Below are 19960 nucleotides of genomic sequence, written 5' to 3' on the forward strand. Positions count from 1 at the left end.
TTGTTCAAAACAAACTGACAGTTTCTGGTTAACAAACTGTATGTGTCTATAGTCAATGTGATGAACTACATCTCTGGTTACTCTGAATGAGATGCATGAGATGTTGTCTTTTATATTTCTGCTATGCTTTTCCCAAACCAGCAACATGATTTGTAAATAACCGCATTTTATGGAAAACTAAAGGCCTTTCTCGAAAGAATTCAGGCTTGTTTTCATGTAAGAAAAAAAGCCAAGTAAACAGAAATGATATGTATGACACCGTGTAATTTACATGCCAGAAAGGACAAGTAACTGAACCTGTCACATATAATTTTAGATATTTCAATGTGTGACAACGCTGACATAAATTAACAATAATATAATGACATGAATACAAATAATATGTTTATGAAACTTTTTGTTATATGGGTATCTGCATTTATCTATATTGTGATAAGCAAAGTAATACAGGTCTGTCTTACTATGCAAACAATCTATTTACATTTTTTCTCTTTCTCATTCAGATCAAATTAATATGTGTGGCAAATTAGGGATTTTTTGTGGCTTGTGTGATTTTTATTTAGGCCCTAAGACACAAATCACACCACATTAAGCCACTCACATCATAAAGAAATTCTGTGGTGGTAAAACATCTCCTGCTGGGCCTGAAACTTTAAAGAACCACCACAAGCAGAATTATGGAAGAGTTTCTCTTTAATTGTTTCAGTATGTTTATGAATAGTTCAAAACGTTTATGTTTAGTTTAAAACTGTCTGATGGGTTTAATTAATGTGTGTTGGGTTTAATTCTTGTTAATTGTGTGCATAAATGACACATTTGAAACATAAATTTATTTTTTTATGCTGAATTTTGTTTTGTTTTGGTTGATGTATGGATGGTGTGCTTTACAGATGGACTATGAGTAAATCACTGGGTGCTGTTTAAAAGTGTCAGATTTATGAGGAGAACTGTCCCTCCTCTTTACCTGGTAAACCTACAAACAGTGAAAATAGCTCTTATTTATCCAGTACCTGAATGATAGTGAAGACATTTATTATCTGTTTAATCATGCATTTGGTGGCAATTAACAATACACATTATAATTACAATATAATTAATTAAATTAGTTTCCTTTCCAAAATACTTATATTATTAGCATTATAATATAACGTCCAAAAAGTCCTTAATATTTATTAGAATAACCATTTGCTTTATAATTTATATACAATAACTATTAATTATAATTATTATAATTCCTCTATCTTTCAAAATCTTAAAACATTATTAATTTCCAAGTTTAAATGAAAAAAAAAAAATCCAGATTCAAATTTGAACCCCACTGTCTATGTTCTGACCCCATTTAAAATTGTTTCAAAATCATTTAAAATATTTTCCATTGCAAAACCTCATTCAGAATAAAGACAAAAATCGCAATTTTGAATCATACGGTTTTAATTAGATTCTGGAGATTGTTCATATCCAACTATATTTTGCTTATTTTCTTCCGCTCTGAAAGACAAACTTGCACAGGCATATACGGCAATCATATGTGTGTGGCAGCAATCTAATAGGAGATATATATAGGAAGAAATAATATATTTAAATTTAAAAAAGTGATCACATTTACACTGATTAGAATCATTTTTGGATATCAGTCATTATAGTGACTGGCAGAAATTCCTATTCAGCCACTGTGCTATAGAAAGCATTTGATACATTAAAACAAAATTTGTAATACATCAGTAGTTTGTTAGAAACACTAAATTTAGATACACACCAAGCACCACACTGTGAACAGAAACAGTCTTGGCTATATGTGCCTCTGTACTTACATTGATGAAAAGGCAATTATGAATAATGGGTCAATTAGTTTTTCACTGAAAGCTGATAATGATTCCCAAAGAGACATTTTGATTTATAAGACTGACTAAAAGTACAATTGTCTTTCCTCTACATTATTCTTGGGGATTAAATACATTCTATATGTTACTTTTGCCCGAGAATAACTCTTAAGGTTCTTTGTGTACATTAAATAGAAAGAGTTCACCCAAAAAAAATATTATTTATTCAATCAATCATGTCTTTCCAAACCTGTATTTCTTTCTTCTGTGGAACACAAAAGTCAATGGAGTCTAAAACAAACACCATTAATGACAAAATATTCATTTTTGGGTGAACCATCCCTTTAAGCACTGTTTGATGAATATTCGTATGAATATAAATCAAAATCTGTTCAACTTTGGTGCCTTTGTGCTCTAGTGCCTGGTTGGTTCACTGTAAAAAAAATAAAAAAATAAAAAAGGTGCTAACTGGAAAAAAAAAAAAGTCTAATCCATGCAAAGGATCATTGCACTAAAACCACCGGCTTTTCAAAAATCAAAAATCCTTCATGAAAAATACAAAAAAAATTAGAAAAGAACATTTTTCAAATAAAAATACATATTTATCATGTTTACTTCACTACAAGGTGTTTCTGTTTGCTTATATAAGTGCTATCCTGATTGTCAGTTAGTGGGAGGCCCTTACTCTTTGGCCATGAAGCTTTATTTTTTTTTTAGAAGTAATTATGTGAAGTTGAAAAGAGAAATATTTGGCAGCAAAATATGTAGTATCCTGCATCTACCAGCCCTTTAACTGCTAAACTAATGACATTAGTCTGGTCCATAACCCTCTGTTCATTGGCAGGTTCGAGGTTGACAGGAAACATTGTGAAAACCATTTCCTCCGATGACCCACTGAGATGGAGCTACGCCAAAACCAGCCACTCTCACCTTCCCTGTGAAATACACAACTAGCCTCCTTCCACAAATGACTGTTTTTATAGCAAAACAACTGAATCACACTAGCAAAGTAAAACAATGGAATACCTTCATTACTCTGGACCTTTCCCTGTAAACCAGACATTCATCCTCCCACCCACATCCCATCACAGAGGGAAGCGTAACCCCTCTGAATAAAATCAGTGGTGCCCCAGTAGTTTGGACAGAAAGCCTGAAGAAGGTTTGCTAGGTTTAGACGTTACTGCACGGCTCGCCCGGTCCAGCCCCAACTCGCCTTCCAGCTGTTCCAGCTCTGACTGGTCCAACAACTCAAAGTCCTCTGCCTCGCTGTCTGATTCCTCAGCCAGGGCCTGGACCAGCGCCGGCGCTACCACTGCCTCCAGGCGTTCCTGCATGGCCGCGGTTACTGCTGCCGTGATCATGTCTCCAGCCAGCCTCTGCACAACCTCCAGAGCCTGGGCAGCTGGTTCCTCGTCTGACTGTGTGGACCCGACCCTGCTGGGATGGGCAGGTAGGGTGGGCATACCAATGCTCAGGTCTTCATCGTCATCTCCATTTGTCCCCAAGCCATTGTCCAAGGAGGGAAACTCTGGTAGTCCACCTGTGAAGACCTCCTCATCACTTCGCCGGTCTGAGTCTGTGTCAAATATATAAAATAAATAAAACAGAAAAGGTTTTATAATAATACAGAAAATATTTTTTTTTTAGCCACAAACACAAACATTCATTGCCAAAGAAGCTGGCTGTTCACAGAGTGATGCATCCAAGCATTTTAACAGAAAGCTGAGTGGAAGGAAAAAGTGTGGAAGAAAAAGATGCACAACCAACTGAGAAAACCGCAGCCTTATGAGGATTGTCAAGCAAAATCGATTCAAAAATTTGAGTGAACTTCACAAGGAATGGACTGAGGCTGGGGTCAAGGCATCAAGAGCCACCACACAGATGTGTCAAGGAATTTGGCTACAGTTGTCGTATTCCTCTTGTTAAGCCACTCCTGAACCACAGACAACGTCAGAGGTGTCTTACCTGGGCTAAGGAGAAGAAGAACTGGACTGTTGCCGAATGGTCCAAATTCCTCTTTTCAGATGAGAGCAAGTTTTGTATTTCATTTGAAAACCAAGGTCCTAGAGTCTGGGGGAAGGGTGGAGAAGCTTATAGCCCAAGTTGCTTGAAGTCCAGTGTTAAGTTTCCACAGTCTGTGATGATTTGGGGTGCAATGTCATCTGCTGGTGTTGGTCCATTGTGTATTTTGGAAACCAAAGTCACTGCACCCGTTTACCAAGACATTTTGGAGCACTTTATGCTTCCTTCTGCTGACCAGCTTTTTGAAGATGCTGATTTCATTTTCCAGCAGGATTTGGCACCTGCACACACTGTCAAAAGCACCAAAAGTTGGTCAAATGACCATGGTGTTGGTGTGCTTGACTGGCCAGCAAATTCACCAGACCTGAACCCCATACTGAATCTCTGGGGTATTGTCAAGAGGAAAATGAGAAACAAGAGACCAAAAAATGCAGATGAGCTGAAGGCCACTGTTAAAAAAAAAACCTGAGCTTCCATACCACCTCAGCAGTGCCACAAACTGATCAACTCCATGCCACGCCGAATTATGGCAGTAATTAAAGCAAAAGGTGCCCTTACCAAGTATTGAGTACATGTACAGTAAATGAACATACTTTCCAGAAGGCCAACAATTCACTAAAAATGTTTTTTTTTTTTTATTGGTCTTATGAAGTATTCTAATTTGCTGAGTTTTTGTTAAATGTGAGCCAAAATCATCACAATTAAAAGAACCAAAGACTTAAACTACTTCAGTCTGTGTGAACTGAATTTATTTAATACACAAGTTTCACAATTTGAGTTGAATTACTGAAATAAATGAACTTTTCCACAACATTATAATTTACTGAGATGCACCTGTATATTTTAAGTTTTAAATGTTTTACAGGCATACATACTTTTCATTGTAATGTTTTAATACACAAAGAACAGCTATAGGTACATCTAAAAAAAATAGAATATCATGGAAATGTTCTTTATTTTTTGTAATTTAATTCAAAAAAGCAAACTTTCTCATATTCTAGATTCACTGCACACAAACTGAATTATTTCAAGTTTTTTTGTATTAATTCTGATGGTTACGACTTACAGCTTAGGAAAATTAAAAAATTAGTATCTCAAAAAATTTGAATATTTTCTCAAAGATCATAAAAAGATTTTTTAAAAAGAAGTGTTGTAGATGTTCTAAGTAGTTTTTTTTATTATGTAATTAATTGTTTGTTGGTGCTTTTTTTGGAATTACTACTTCAATGCGGCTTGGCATGAAGGCGATGAGCCTGTGGCACTGCTGAGGCGTTATTGAAACCCAGGTTGCTTTGATAGCCGCCTTCAGCTCCTCTGTATTGTTTTTCAGATGTTACTTATCTTCCACTTCACAATACCCCATAGATTCTCTGTGAGGTTCAGGTCAGGTGAGTTGGCTGGCCAATCAAGCACAGTAATATGGTCAGCAAACCACTTGGAAGTGGTTTTGGCACTGTGGGTAGGTGCTAATGTCCTGCTGCAAAATAAAATCAGCATCTCCATAAAGCTTTTCAGCAGATGGAAGCATAAAGTGCTCCAAAGTCTACTGGTAGACAGCTGCATTGACTTTGGACTTGATAAAACACAATGAACCAACACCAGCAGACGTCACAGCACCCCAAATCATCACTGACTTCAGAAACTTCACACTGGACTTTGGATTTTGTGCCTCTCCAGTCTTCCTCCAGACTCCAGACCTTGGTTTCCAAATTAAATGCAAAATTTACTTTCATCTGAAAAGAGGACTGTGGACCACTGAGCCACAGTCCAGTTCTTTTTCTCCTTACCCCAGGAGAGATGCTTTTTACGTTTTATTCTGGTTCAGGAGTTGCTTGGTTCTAGGAATGTGACAGCTGTAGCCCATTTCCTGAAGACGTCTGAGCGTGGTGACTCTTGATGCGCTGACTCTGGCTTCAGTCCACTTCTTGTGAAGCTCTCCCAAGTTCTTGAATTGGCTTTTCCTGACAATCTTCCCAAGGCTGTGGTCGTCCCTGTTGCTTGTACACTTTTTCCTACCACACTTTTTCCTTCCAGTCAAATTTCTATGAATATATTTCGATACAGCACTCTGTGAACAGCCAGCCCTTTCAGCAATGACTTCTGTGTCTTACCCTCCTTATGGAGGGTGTCGATGATCGTCTTCTGGACATTTGTCAAGTCAGTAGTCTTTCCCATAATTGGGGTTGCATGTTCTAAACTAGCCCAGGAGGTACCCAGTATGTATACTCAAAATTAATCAAACTAATCAAGTTCAAAATGGAATATTCGAATTTTTTTTTCTGAATTTTAAATTTTCCTAAGCCGTAAGTCGTAACCATCAGAATTAAAACAAAAAACTCTTGAAATATTTCAGTTTGTGTGCAATTAATCTAGCATATAAGACGGTTTGCTTTTTTGAATTAAATTACAAAAAATAAAGAACTTTTCCATGATATTCTAATTTTTTGAGATGTACCTGTATAATACATAAAGAATGGCTTTCTAATATAGAAACCTGACATTCATTCATTTCTTAAACCTCCTTTTTTATAATCATAACATGCTGATGGCTAATTGATTCCAGCATACTAATATATATTTATACTAACATATACATAGTATACAGTAAACACCAGTTCAAATGTTTGGGGTCAGTATGATTTTTTTAATGATAGGGTAAAATAAAAATAAAAATTCAGTAAAAACAGTAGTATTGTGAAATCTTATTACAATTTGAAATAGCTTTTTAAATAACGTTTTGTATTTTGTATTTTGTATTTTTATTTTATTTTGCATGTTTGCTTTGTTACATACGGTCTATCTGTATCATTTTTTATATTTAGACCTGACAAATCACCCACATATTACACATACTTTATATCTATATGTCTCTGGAAAGGGTAAGAGAGCTTACCTTCAGAGTTTTCTGTCTGAGGTGTGTGTCCCTCTGAAAGGTTAAAGGTTCCATTGTCTGTCCATGTTATTTCAGAGACCTCTGTGTCTGATATAGACAACTCTTTGCACATGGTAGAGTCCATCTGTAATAAATGCTCAATATCAGTTCACACACAGACAGGAAATGGACATATTATGTATATTTTATTATTGTCATATAATGACATATGTAATGAATATCACAGTCTTTAGTGGCACATGATATGCATGTGAGTAACAGTATCTGGCGAGCTGTGTGGCAGCACACTGACCGTGGGAAAAAGTGCAGACAGATCTGCTTCAATGCTCTCTCTCTTGGCTTGAGACTGGAGTATCCTTTTCTCTAGCAGGAAAGGAATATGGGGAAAGCAAGTCAGCAATGACTTTAAATTAAATATGTAATTCAAAACTGAACAGAATCATTAAAATTACTTATATACTATGAAAATGTTTATTCATAGTTTGAAAATTGAGGTTAAACATATACATTTAGCTTTAGTAATATTTTTACTTTTTTTTCGTACTTCAATTTAACCTTTTTTTTTCAGTTATTGCCAAGGCAACATTTTTAATTTTCTCTTCAACAAAGTTTTTCCAACTAATATTTATGTTTTATTTTTAATAGTAAAAATGCTTGGGGGTCACCATTCAAAAATCCATTTCCTGGTTACAAGCTATACTGGAAATAATGTACAATTGAGTCATTTTCTGTGTGTATTTTTTAGATGTACCATGATTCTCTTTTATTTTCAGAAGAAACTCGCCCACTCCAAAGTCCAGTTTCTGCAGAACTGGTTCCAGCCACATCCCAAACTCATGTGACGACACCAAAGGCCAGAGAAAAATGCCCAGCACTGCAGTAAACAGATGTTAAAACTATTAATGTTCGTGTCACCCTTACCAGTGTTTTTATGAACCTGCTGACTGCTAGGAAGAAAGAGAAACCAGAGACTTAGTGAGAATATCGTCATGGTTACATTACTAGGAATGCACTATCACATGATGAACGGACTGTTGGATGTTCTGAAGTGTGCTGAAGGTAAATACAAGTAAATACAGGAAAGGCTATGCACAGCCTTAGCCAATAGTAGCATGGTTACAATCAGCTGTACAAAAGCTAAAATGAAAAGATTGGGCAAAAACTATTAATTACCATATTTTTTTGTGTAGGTCCAGGACCCAATTTGGCACTTACCTAAGATGTATGAAATAACAACCCCTGGAATGTAACGTCCAAGTATTGCCAAAAAAGAACACATACTGCACACCAGCAGACAGAACTGCAATGAGACACAAACCTAAAATGTCTCAGTTCACTGCAAAAGGATAGCTGACATAAAATACTTTTGGTAAGTTAATAACCTGCTATGTGACATGCTGTACTCGATCTAAATATATTTTGAATATCATTTTGCTAATTTCTTTATAATTATTATACATGCAGCTTTTATGAGCTCACATTATGAGACTAAATAGAATAATTTTACATTGAAAAAAAAACATTTAAAAAAATAGATTTTTTCAATGTAAAATTATTCCATGTACATAATAAATAAAACAAAAAATAAAATAATAATAATAATAATAATAATAATAATATAATAATATTAACAAACATCACTATTTGATGCACCTGGAAACATCATCAGTGATCTTATAAATTAAAAATTTTAAGTGATACCTGATATATAGGTTTCCCTTTTTATATCCATACAAATTTTAACCTACTAAATCTAGATTTTATAGGGTACATTACGCACCAAATAAATCCATCCATACCTTGCCTGGATTCTGCTGCTTAAAAGAGGATGTTTCCTCAATGAAGAGCTTGAGGCTCGTCCAGAAGTCTGTGAATGGTGATCCTGCTCCAGACTTGCCCTCCTGGACAGAATCAATGACCTCCCAGCTATAATTAAAAGACCAATTAAATAAATGATCATTAATGTTAAACCATAAGTAAAGACCGTCCATTTTTGAAAAAGCACTTATTAATTCATTCATTCATTTAGACAATGTCCACTTCTTTAATTCTCACTGCATATCTGTTAAACACATATGCTGCCATACACATTTGTAGTGGCCTCTTCTCAACCTCTGGAACTTATGTGTCTATAGCTCTACAGTGTGTATGCCTTTGAATGTAATGCATGTGTTAAATAGCTCACAGTCTGTGTGATGACTGCAGAAATGTACAAGAGCATTCTTATTATATCTACAATGGGTTCAAGAGATAACTGAAACAGAGGCGACCTGACAATGCCTGATTTAGAAGTGAGGGAATTACTGCACATTGAAAAACTTGGCTTCACTTGAAGGTTCACCCAAGATTGCTATTCATTGATTCTTGTTTTAAAATATATAAATGGTTACATGTCAATCTATTTAGGTCCTTAACTGACAGCTTACATCCACAAACACATTTTTTTAATACAGAAATCTCTAATCTTCAAGTCCTCTGGTACTCTTTGATGAGCTTAAATCACATGTGATGTTACATGGAAAGTTCACTTTCATGGAAAGTATAATGTGAGTTAGCTTTAAATGCTTTAAAAATAAATCATGGTCAGCTAATAATAACATTATTATTAAATTTCTTTGGTCAAACATTTGGCTTTGAATAAATTAGTATGTACCGGGGGGTGGTGGTGGGGGGGATTTCTGGGCACAAGATAAGCATCTATTAACAGGCAGCTTGTTAATGCCCTTTATCTGTGGTTATGTGCCCTTACTCCTATCCCCTCACAGCTGTCGCCCTACATTTCCCATCTCCAAAACAAACCAAACAATGCCACCTATATGTCGAAAACTTTTCAAAACACAATGTCCATTATAGACAGATCGACCCAAAACTTAAGCAAAAACATGCTACACATAACCCACACAATTAGGTACTCTTCTACAGATCAGCTCGAGCTGCGTTTCCTCTGAAAGGTCATAAAACCAATCACCTCCAACATTACAGAGACATGTTTTCTCACCAGAGGTTTCCTATTAAACAGAGCGCATGGGGGGCATGTGACTATGAGGCAACACAGCTCATATTAGCATCTCACCATCGACCATGTGGCAGATACAAGCGAATGTGCCAGAGAAAGTGAGCTCAGGCTTGCCCAACCCAGACCAGAGCTGATGACTGGAGGTCAATGAGGTGTAATGCTCACAAGTGTTAAGAGATTTCATCAGATGAGATCTTTTGGGAAATCTGCTTGTTGACTGGCACCATGTGGTGTTTGATACCGAACACTATTTGAAATCATACCGCATGGCATGTTTGCCACTGGTAAATATGTAACTTAATATAATGTGAAAAGCAAATAAAGTTTGCTTGTATGGTTCTATTTTTGGATTCATTATGATTTTTTTTTTTTTTGTTTTTTAGTTATAACGACTTAATTTTCTCGTTATCTCGACATAACGAAGTTCGTTTTCTCGTTATAACGACTTAATTTTCTCGTTATCTCTACATAACGAAGTTCTTTTTCTCGTTATAACGACTTAATTTTCTCGTTATCTCGACATAACGAAAGTTTGTTTTCTCGTTATAACGACATGAAAGTTTTACTGTTGCTATAGTAACGAACTCCACTTTGACAGGCATCTGAGGGACAGCCATGCAGGCGCTCTTACTGTAGCCTATATTTCAGCAAATTTTGCTTCGCCTAGGTAATAATAACGTCTACAATACTGTATAAATAAAGGCTGATCAATCACTGTTGATTTTTTCCAGAGACAGTACAACGAACGTTTTGTTTTTGTAATTTACATGTTTAAATGGCAACACCGCGCCATTATAGCTGCTTGGATTAAACTCACTTTTAATTTTCCCTTTATATGAAATAAAATTATATATAATTTGTAATTTTTAGTAGTAATTATATGCTGTGACAGATATCATGTGTGTTACAAGCTTCTGTTTGAAAAGAGCGCTCATGTGTACGTGTAGTGTAAGTGTGTGTGTGTGTGTATATATAATTTGTTATTTCATTACAGAACAAAACTGAATTAAATTAGCCTATGGATTTTACATATACATCACATTTCTCATCAATATGGTTAACAATAAAGATTTAGTAATAAGGAAAAGAAGCACATCAGCCTACATCGTTAAATCCCGTCCTACTGTAGATAAACAGAACATCTCCGCTTATTAACTACCTAATCATTAAATTAAAATTAAATTTAAATGAATCATGAGCCTAAAAGAAGCACAAATATAATACATATTGGTGCAAACAGAATACAGTGATGTCAACCTTGGTTTTGATAAGCAGTTATTGATGAAACAGAATGCGTTGGTGAAACTCATGCATCTAGCAGGAACTTAATACACAAAATATTCATATTGATTCAAGCATTTAACATTTATGAATTAATTAAATGTCAGTAATAAACAAGACTGCACAAATTATAGCGATCACGAGGAAGGTCCGCGTACAGTAAAGTGGATAGTATACAACACCCCGTCAGTTATATTCAGGTCTATAGTGCCACCTGCTGGCGCAGTTTTGTAAATTCTTAGAGAAAATTAAGTCGTTATATAACGAGAAAACGAACTTCGTTATGTCGAGATAACGAGAAAATTAAGTCGTTATAACGAGAAAACGAACTTCGTTATGTCGAGATAACGAGAAAATTAAGTCGTTATAACGAGAAAACTACTTTCGTTATGTCGAGATAACGAGAAAATTAAGTAGTTATAACGAGAAAACAAAAAGAAAAAAAATTATAATGCATGGCCGCTTAGAACTTCCGTATGGCATGTTTGCCACTGGTAAATATGTAACTTAATATAATGTGAAAAGCAAAAAAAGTTTGCTGCCTCAAGAAAGTCCTAAATCTTTTAAAGACTGGATTCTGAAAATCAAACCGCTAGACTAGCTGACTCCCATGCTAATCGCAGAAAGAAAAAAAGAAAGCTACTTGTCTAACAGACACAGCCCAAAACAAACAGGCAAAGAATTCCACTGAAATTTCTCTTAGTTTGTAAAATATGGGTAAAAGGACCTTTGGCATTGCCAATTGCAGTACTTAAACAATGTTTTTCGCTTATCTGCGAGTCTATCCACATACTCCTCATTGCACATGACCGACAGGTTCCATGGCTGTGTCATGTACATGCACGTTTCAATACCTATAAAGTCCTTGTGACAATTGACATGAACCTCCCCTTAGCAAATGTTCCAAAACAAGGGTCACCATGGAGACCACACGGCCCCGGATGCATCTGATGCATGATGACTGACATTTGTAATAATTTGGAACAAGCTCGTATCTGAAACATGACACATCTAACTGCGATGCAGTTAAGATTTAAATCACAATTTTTCAAAGACAAATATTTTTCAAAGGAAAAAAAAAAGTCACAAAATACATAAGCAAGTAGGGTTTCAAAGGAGAGGAAAATTTCCGGTAAATTTCCAAAAACTTTCCAAAAATCCCTGGAATATTCCAAAAAACATCCTGGAAAGTTTCCAAAATTTCTGGAATGTTTCCGAAATTTACTGGAAATTTTCCACCTTTTTGCAACCCTATAAGCAAGTCATCCAAGATATACAAAATTAGCCTTTTGGAGGTATAAATCAAATAACACTGATTTTTTTAGTATTCAAAGTTAACAACTACTCAGTCTTTGCACCAATTTCGTCAATAAGGTTTTTTTTTTTTTTTTTTTTACCTCAGTGCTGATCCATGGTCTTCAGCAGTCATCTCAAAATCTCTAGGTTTCAACATGTAAAGCGTTCAGGTAAGTCAGAAGGTGAGTGTGTCAGTGCTGAGTTCCCGAGTTCAAATGAAGTGTTGCATGAAGCCACACAAGCTAGTGTTTATGTTGACCAGGGCCTGAGCTTCACTATTTCAACCGGTCAGGTCTAAAAATACCAGTCCAGCATTCCACAAGCAGGCATCAGACAGACAGTGCTGGGGCATGAACACACACGTACAAACACTCCACATAATACCCCCTCTTCACAGAATGAGACCCTCTCAGAAAAGTATTTTGAATTACGCAATTTTTTCTCAATGAAAAATGATCTCCATACAGGTACATGGGTATCATAACAAAGAAACTCCCTGACATCACAAAAATGCTCTACCCTTTCCTCTCTCTGTTAATCTCACTGATTTATGATAAATTAGTGTTTTGTGGTGAACATTTTAAAATCTCATTTTACTGAAAGAAATCACATATTCTATTTTAATATAAATGTTTTATGATTGATTAATAAAATTACGCTAGCAAACATTCAGACAACAGTCAGCTGAATGTCATTTTTTTATGTTGATAATGTTTTATTAACGTTTTTAAAAAATAATATATTTCAAGATTGTCCATTTGATGCAGACTCTCACACTTTTGTGCTTTATATTGTATAATTATACAACTTATTAATTAAATATTTATTTTTAATAAACATCCCATTTTTTTAATAATTATTATTATAAATTACCTGTGTTTTTATATATATATATATTTTTAATTAAATATTTATTTTTTTACAAATGTCCTTTTGGGACAGCTTATCGTATTTTATTATTTTTTATCAGTATTTACATGTTTTAAATGGTCTAATTTATTAATGACAAATTATTACTAATATTCACTGGCCAAAACAATGGTTTGCTATTTTTGTACATTTAACATTTTTTAGGTTTCATCTTTTTGTACTTTTTTTTTAGTTTAAATTTTGCTTAGCCCAATATGGTTTGCTTAAACATTCACTTAGCCCACAGCATGTGACAACATAAATGAACAGTACCACTTTACCTAATAGTGGACATGTTCAACAACTTTTTCTATGCTAGACTTCTAAGTATATGTACAGAAACTGACTGAAAATTACATTCTCGGAGAAGTGCAGTAGAAAGTGTAAAAACTTGCCTAGTCACCCCTGTATATACAGACAGTCACAGTCTTTATTATTTATATCACCTCTTTATTTATCTCATTCTATCTATTATTATTATTATTTGGTCATTTGACTGTGATGAAATCACCATGACTGGTCAGTTGGTCATCTAACCCTCACTCAGCCTTCCTCCAATGGGCCACTGAGTGTCCAGACACACCCTTTGTCTGTTCGTATCCTGTGATGTGATTGGCTTCTCAGTTGGGACACTCCAAAATCCTCCCAATTAAAAATGGCAAGGAAATGCAAGAAAGGAATACCATCTCTCCTGTCATTCTACTCACCATGCCACCCACAGACATGCAACAGTCCGAAACATAAACTCAAGTTTCACAATATGACATGCTTCCGCAGGACAAAACAACCCACTCTAGTGCATATGTCGAAATGTACAAATAAACAAAGCATTTAATCACTACAGATGGAACATATTAGAACAAATTATTGCAAGTATATTGTGTAAACATTTGTGGCAAAGAAATATTAACTAAATTTGTATTACCATGTTTCTGTTGGAAGGTCTTTTAATGTGAAACTACAACCATCACACTTTAAATTGAACGTAATGTCTATGAAATACACCAATACAAAAAATAGGGCACAACAGAAAGCACTTTAATCCCACAGCTATGGGAGAACGGGGCAAAGAGGTCAGAGTGAAAATCCGGGTAAAAACAGCTGTTGGAACAAGACTCACATCAACAGCAACCGGCAGAAATGAACAAACTGAGACAATCCAGCAGCTGTTGTTTAAGTACCCAAGTTTTTAATGAGGCCCGTCTCAACATAAAAAGCAATGGGGATTAATGAACTGGCTTATTAAATACTGGAGCTGTTTTTTGACATTGCATTTGTTTTTACCATAAGCACATAAACAATGACTGGGCAACTTCGGTCAGAGTACACAACGACACAACCTGGATTAAATAAATAATGGAAAGCCGAAGGCCATTGATAAGCAGTATTGGATAAATTCATCAAGCCTTTCACTAATCCAATACTTTAACAAATTTAGGGCAACTTTTGAATGTTCTCATATACAATGACTGGACGTAAATATTGATTATATAATCTTTGCTCACACTCTTCGAATTACTGCTTGAAAAAGGTTACTAGTGTCGTACATTTCTAAGTTTCAAGCAGGTCATGAGTACTTTGTTAGATTTCTTAATTAGTCTTGATCTCACAACGGCTCCTTCACAGCAGCACTGGATTTCCAAACTCACATGACCGGCTTTATGGATTGCTGTATGTCATCAATAATGCCAATTAGAGGTATAGGACGCCCTCTAGTGGCTACAGGCTGGACTGTAGCTGATGAATGGAAAATACTTGAGACAAAAACACCTTTATAAATACATTCAGATGTGTACCCCCTCAAATGTTTGAGTCAAGTACATTTTCAGCGCAACTACCAAAAAAAACTATTTGTATATTTGTTGTAGGTAGATTATTTGCTTTAAATTAAAATTCTGTCATAATCTGTCATGTTTTTTTAAACTCATATGAATTCAAAAGGAAATATTAGGGAACGTAAAAGCTGCCCTTTTTCTCAAAAAGAAAAAAAAAACATGGTGATTGCTGTCAAGTTCAGTTTATTTTAAAAAATGTATTAGAAAAAAATAGATCCATAATTTGGTGTTATTACAAATGAGTACTTTCATCCTGCAAGCTTGCATTAAATTGATCTAAAGTGTTTTTTCAATGTTACAAAAAATGTCAGTTTTTTTTCCCTTAAAGAAAGAGTCTCATGGTTTCCACAAAAATATAAAATAGCTCTTTTCAACATTAATAATAAAAAATAAAATTTGAGCACCAAATCAGCATATTAGAATACTTTCTGAAGGGTCATGTGTCACTGAAGACTGGAGTAATGATGCTGAAAAATCAGCTTTGCCAACACAGGAATAAATTACTTTTTAAAATATATTAAAATTGAAAACTTTTTTTTTTTTACTTGTAATAATATTTCACAATTTTACTGTATTTTTGATCAAATAAATGAAGCCTTGGTGAGAACAAGACACTCCTTTCAAAAACATTTAAAAAAATAAATAATACCAAACCCAAACTTATAGGTAGTGTGCATGCTCTAAATTTACCTGCTTGTCATACTCCTCCATAGAGAGGCTCCTGTAAGTAGAAAAATAAACATTAATGGGATCTACACTGGTGGTGGACACCACATCAAATTTGTTTCTATTCTTATGAATCACAACAGTCACACATGTTAGAGTATTATGGGATGAATCAAAGCCACACCTCTGGATCTGGAAAGAGCCACATCTCTCATCAGCTGTATTATCACTAAGAGAGCCACACACATGGAGATGAGGCTGAACACCCGACAGGGACTAAGGGACACAAGCCTGCATGGAAAAACAAACAGGTTTCCCATCTTTAATCATGTTGTGCACAGTTACAGTCAACAGACATCTAACTATCACTTTCGTATGCATAGTGCTTGTTGTTTTTTTTTTTTTTTAGATAAAAGCTGTAAGATAAACTAAGATCTGTCATCATACCTTTAAAAACAACTTATGTCTTGTTATTATTTCTGTTTACAAGTTAAGTCTTATGTAAAATCATATGCTTTGAGGGTGAAAATAAATCCCAATTGCAAACCAAATTATTATTTATACAGTCACGTCAGTCCACCCAAATACAATATTTATCTTCCTGCCACAACATGATTTCTTTAAAACGAATATAAGTCAAGAATACATTGACAACTTTTATGCGTGGAGGGAAATTTTTAATTTAAGTTTGTATGCAAAAATGTATTCATGTTATGCAAAGAAACCTATTTTCACCAGTACAAAAGATCCAACACTGTACAGATAGCAACACAACTGTAGTGAAGTCCACCCATACAGAGAAAATGGTCAAGGGAAAATGCCTTAGGGGCCAGTATACAAAAACAAACAAACAAACAAACAAACAAACAAAAATACCGTTAGGCCGGATGTGCATTGGAAAGCATTAAAGACTGACCGATATTTATTAATGGAACATTCTATTTAAACTGCAACATCATGGTGCATTAAAACAAAACGTGATGTTTACATTCATACATTCTGAATTCAATTGATGCAATAAAATATGCTGCGTCATGTATCTCACCAAAACGCTATATTTGTAGTTGCGAAGAGAGCGGAAGTCCATAACGGTCTCTTCCAGTTAATCAGCTTTGATATACGACACAGAGGATAAGTGTCTGCAGGGTGTCGGACTCCCGAAGGTTGCTCTTCCTCTTTCTCCGCCATCTCTCTTCCACCTGAGATGAGTGATTGGGAGGAAGTCTCTCCAGCGCTTTTCCCCACGGGCTGCACCTCTGAAGCGTGCAGGCTGTCGCATCCACCCTGATTAGCCATAGCGAACGACCGCGAGCCCGCTCCTCGCTCCTCACGTGCACTGCCAGCTGCTGTTGTTTAGTTGCTGACGTCACTCAGAGGCAGCCCCGGGTTGCTGTTGGGAACTCTTACGTCATCGTTCAGTCAGCTGTGCGACTTCCACCTGCTCTGGGTTACCTGTGCATGCAGCTTATTGCTCGCAGTTACAGCCAAATCAACGTTTTGTTTGATTTCATTCATATTACAAGGAAATAATGCATAGTTTTCTTCTCTTCGGCTTTTTCTTTTCTTTTTTCTAGTTCATCATCAATAATTCATTCATCAGTCATCAAGTTTTTTCTCATTTGTAAGTTGCTTTGGATAAATGTTTTGAAAATTTTTATTTTTTAGCGTATATGCTTCTTTTCCATTCATATCCAGATAATCTGATATTTTATTTAATTTAAAGGCGCTTTGGATAAATGTTTTGAAAATTTTTATTCAAAAAAATGACCTACACGCATCAAAAGAATGAGAAGAAATAAGGGCGATGATGTCATTAAAAAAATGTCAAGTTATAGTGCTGCAGAGATATCAACCTTAATTAGCATTAGCATTACTAGCCACGGCCCGACAGGTGTCGTAATACCAGTTTCAGCCATGGGAGGCGGTATGCGGGCAACATAACCACCAGCCAACCTGCAATACACGAATAACTCGCACGGCTTGTGGGCGTACTTGAAGCTGATGTCAAGCAACCGCGCTCGGAATCACAAATCAAATCCGATAAAAAAAAAGGAGCCGAAACAGAGTAAACATCGGCACTGCTTTCCATCGCTGGAGACAACTGATGGACTTGAAAGAAATGAGCTTTGACTCCGAACTTGCAACATTTCTTTTGGATTGGTAAGTAAGATGCTGTTAGTATTTCGCTAGAAGTTTGTTTTATATGTTTGCGTATTTTTTTTCGGGAAGTTATAACATAGAAATGTATCGAAGGCTGTTCGATAAACGTGCTAATGTTAGCGATGGCTAACCGTAGCTGCGTTTGATAGTAAGCTAGCTATAACTTACCCACAGATCCGATCCGGTTTTCACCTGTTATCTACCAAAGCCCGTCTCAACCAAGCTGATGCTAAAATGTAACATTACCGAAGAAGCTTGAAATGTCTTCGATGATAATGAACCCGAGAGAGAGAGAGAGAGAGAGAGCGCCCCGGCCGCGCGCGCACTCACTCACTATATTCAGAGCGGTCAAGTTTTTGAAAGCGTGTGAAAAGAGTCAATTGCGTGTTTCTCACGGTGAATGCTTGAGAGTTGGCAGCTCTGGTTACGTTGGTTGGTGCTAGCTTGGTCAACATCAGCTGTCTGATGTTGACAGAATGCTGTCTGTCAAATTAATTTAATTCAAATAATGTGTATATACAACTCAAAATGTAATATGAACAAAACGAATATGAACATATTCACTGGTAAAGGTGAAGGGGAGTAGCTTGAAGATGTCATGTTTCAAAATCACTTGACATCACCCAACGTTCCTCTGGAGGCAAAAACGTCCTCTTAGGCTTCAGCTATGGCTCTAGGGTTGTTGTGAAGGTAGGGGCGGAGCATAGAGACTACGCCGTTTCTCGTTTGTTACTCTAGAGTAGACCAATTCACTTTATTGAGGCATACTGCCCCCATCTGGTATGGAATGTGGAGTATGACTTGATTTTTTTGCCAGACATTACACATGGCTCCTTTAAAGACTAAATATGAATTAGCCCAATTCGCTTTTTATCCACTAGGGCGCAGTGTACTTTATTATTAGAAACAGCCACTTGCAGTAAAGAAATAAATAAAATAATATAAAAGTATAAAATTACTATATGAAAATGTTATTTAGACATGATTATTTTTAACATCTCGAACGTTTTTCTGCTGTTTTAAGTTCTGTTGTTGTGACATAGACTATATGTAAATAATCCCTATGTCATTCCTTAAAATTAAAACATGATTGACAGCTGCTGACACTGGTGGATATCATAAAAGATTTAATCTTGGCTGTAAGGTCAGAGCCAATAGTAACACTAGTTATATTATGAACATGTTATGAACATTACTGCACTACACATAACCTAAGCAGATGATGACTATTCTTGACTTGTCAGCTGATCAATATATCTTAGTTTGTTTTAACACATATAATTTCTGACAGCATAAAATAATTACTACCATATTAAGGCAAACTACATAAATAAGTATTAAAGCAATTATACTGTATATTATTTTATCACTAAGTTAATATCATTACAGTTAATTCTCTCTAACCACATTACGATCTGTGAGATATGAAGGAGGATTACAATTGCCCTCAAATAAATGCCAGTGTTGTGAACTCCAAAGCAATACTTGTTTCCAGTTGAAAAAGGAAAAAAGAGTTTGCTGAGATACAAACTTAGACCAAGTCTTATTTTTTATTATACTTTCTCAGTTGATTGATTACATAAAGAACTGAAAACATTTTGCTAGGCTATGTTTATGCAAATTAGACATTATCTAATTAAGTATGCACTAGTTTGCATACATTTCCATAACAGAAACCTGAATATTGGATCAAGTGAGGTTCAAAATTCTTGTTTCATTTTGCTGACATATAGCAGTCAAAGGTTTTTATTCTGGATCTCTTTTTAGCACTCTAAACAGCCAGACACATTTTCACCATGCATTTAGGAATAAAATGTTGTATAAAATCCAATAATATATAAACAAATCCCAATGTAAAAACCTTCAGAATATACTTTCAGAAAAGACTGAAATACAATTGTAAAATCTGGTGCATGTAAGTGCAAATGAAGTAGGGATTTCTGTCTCAGTGCATGAGAAAAAAAAGAGAGAAAACAGCCTTTAAAGATATGTACTGTAATCTACAGATGCAAACAGGTAAAGTGCAAAAAAAAAAACTTAAAATGTATTTTGAATGGTAAAA

General features: G+C 35.4%; 1 protein-coding gene across 1 annotated transcript; it reads right to left on the reverse strand.

Annotated features, from left to right (window-relative positions):
• Positions 1-1413: 1413 nt before the first annotated feature.
• On the reverse strand, positions 1414-17104 carry LOC109081459 (reticulophagy regulator 1). Its single transcript, XM_042774938.1, has 9 exons — positions 16784-17104; positions 15923-16029; positions 15763-15793; positions 8535-8661; positions 7951-8035; positions 7487-7609; positions 7028-7098; positions 6736-6859; positions 1414-3396 (listed from the first exon to the last, which is right to left on the reverse strand). Exons 1-9 carry the CDS (start codon positions 17032-17034, stop codon positions 2939-2941), a joined length of 1377 nt encoding a protein of 458 aa, XP_042630872.1. The 5' UTR covers positions 17035-17104; the 3' UTR covers positions 1414-2938.
• Between the last annotated feature and the right edge of the window lie 2856 nt (positions 17105-19960).

This window comes from Cyprinus carpio, chromosome A2 (genome assembly GCF_018340385.1).
Source record: "Cyprinus carpio isolate SPL01 chromosome A2, ASM1834038v1, whole genome shotgun sequence".
NCBI lineage: Eukaryota > Metazoa > Chordata > Actinopteri > Cypriniformes > Cyprinidae > Cyprinus > Cyprinus carpio.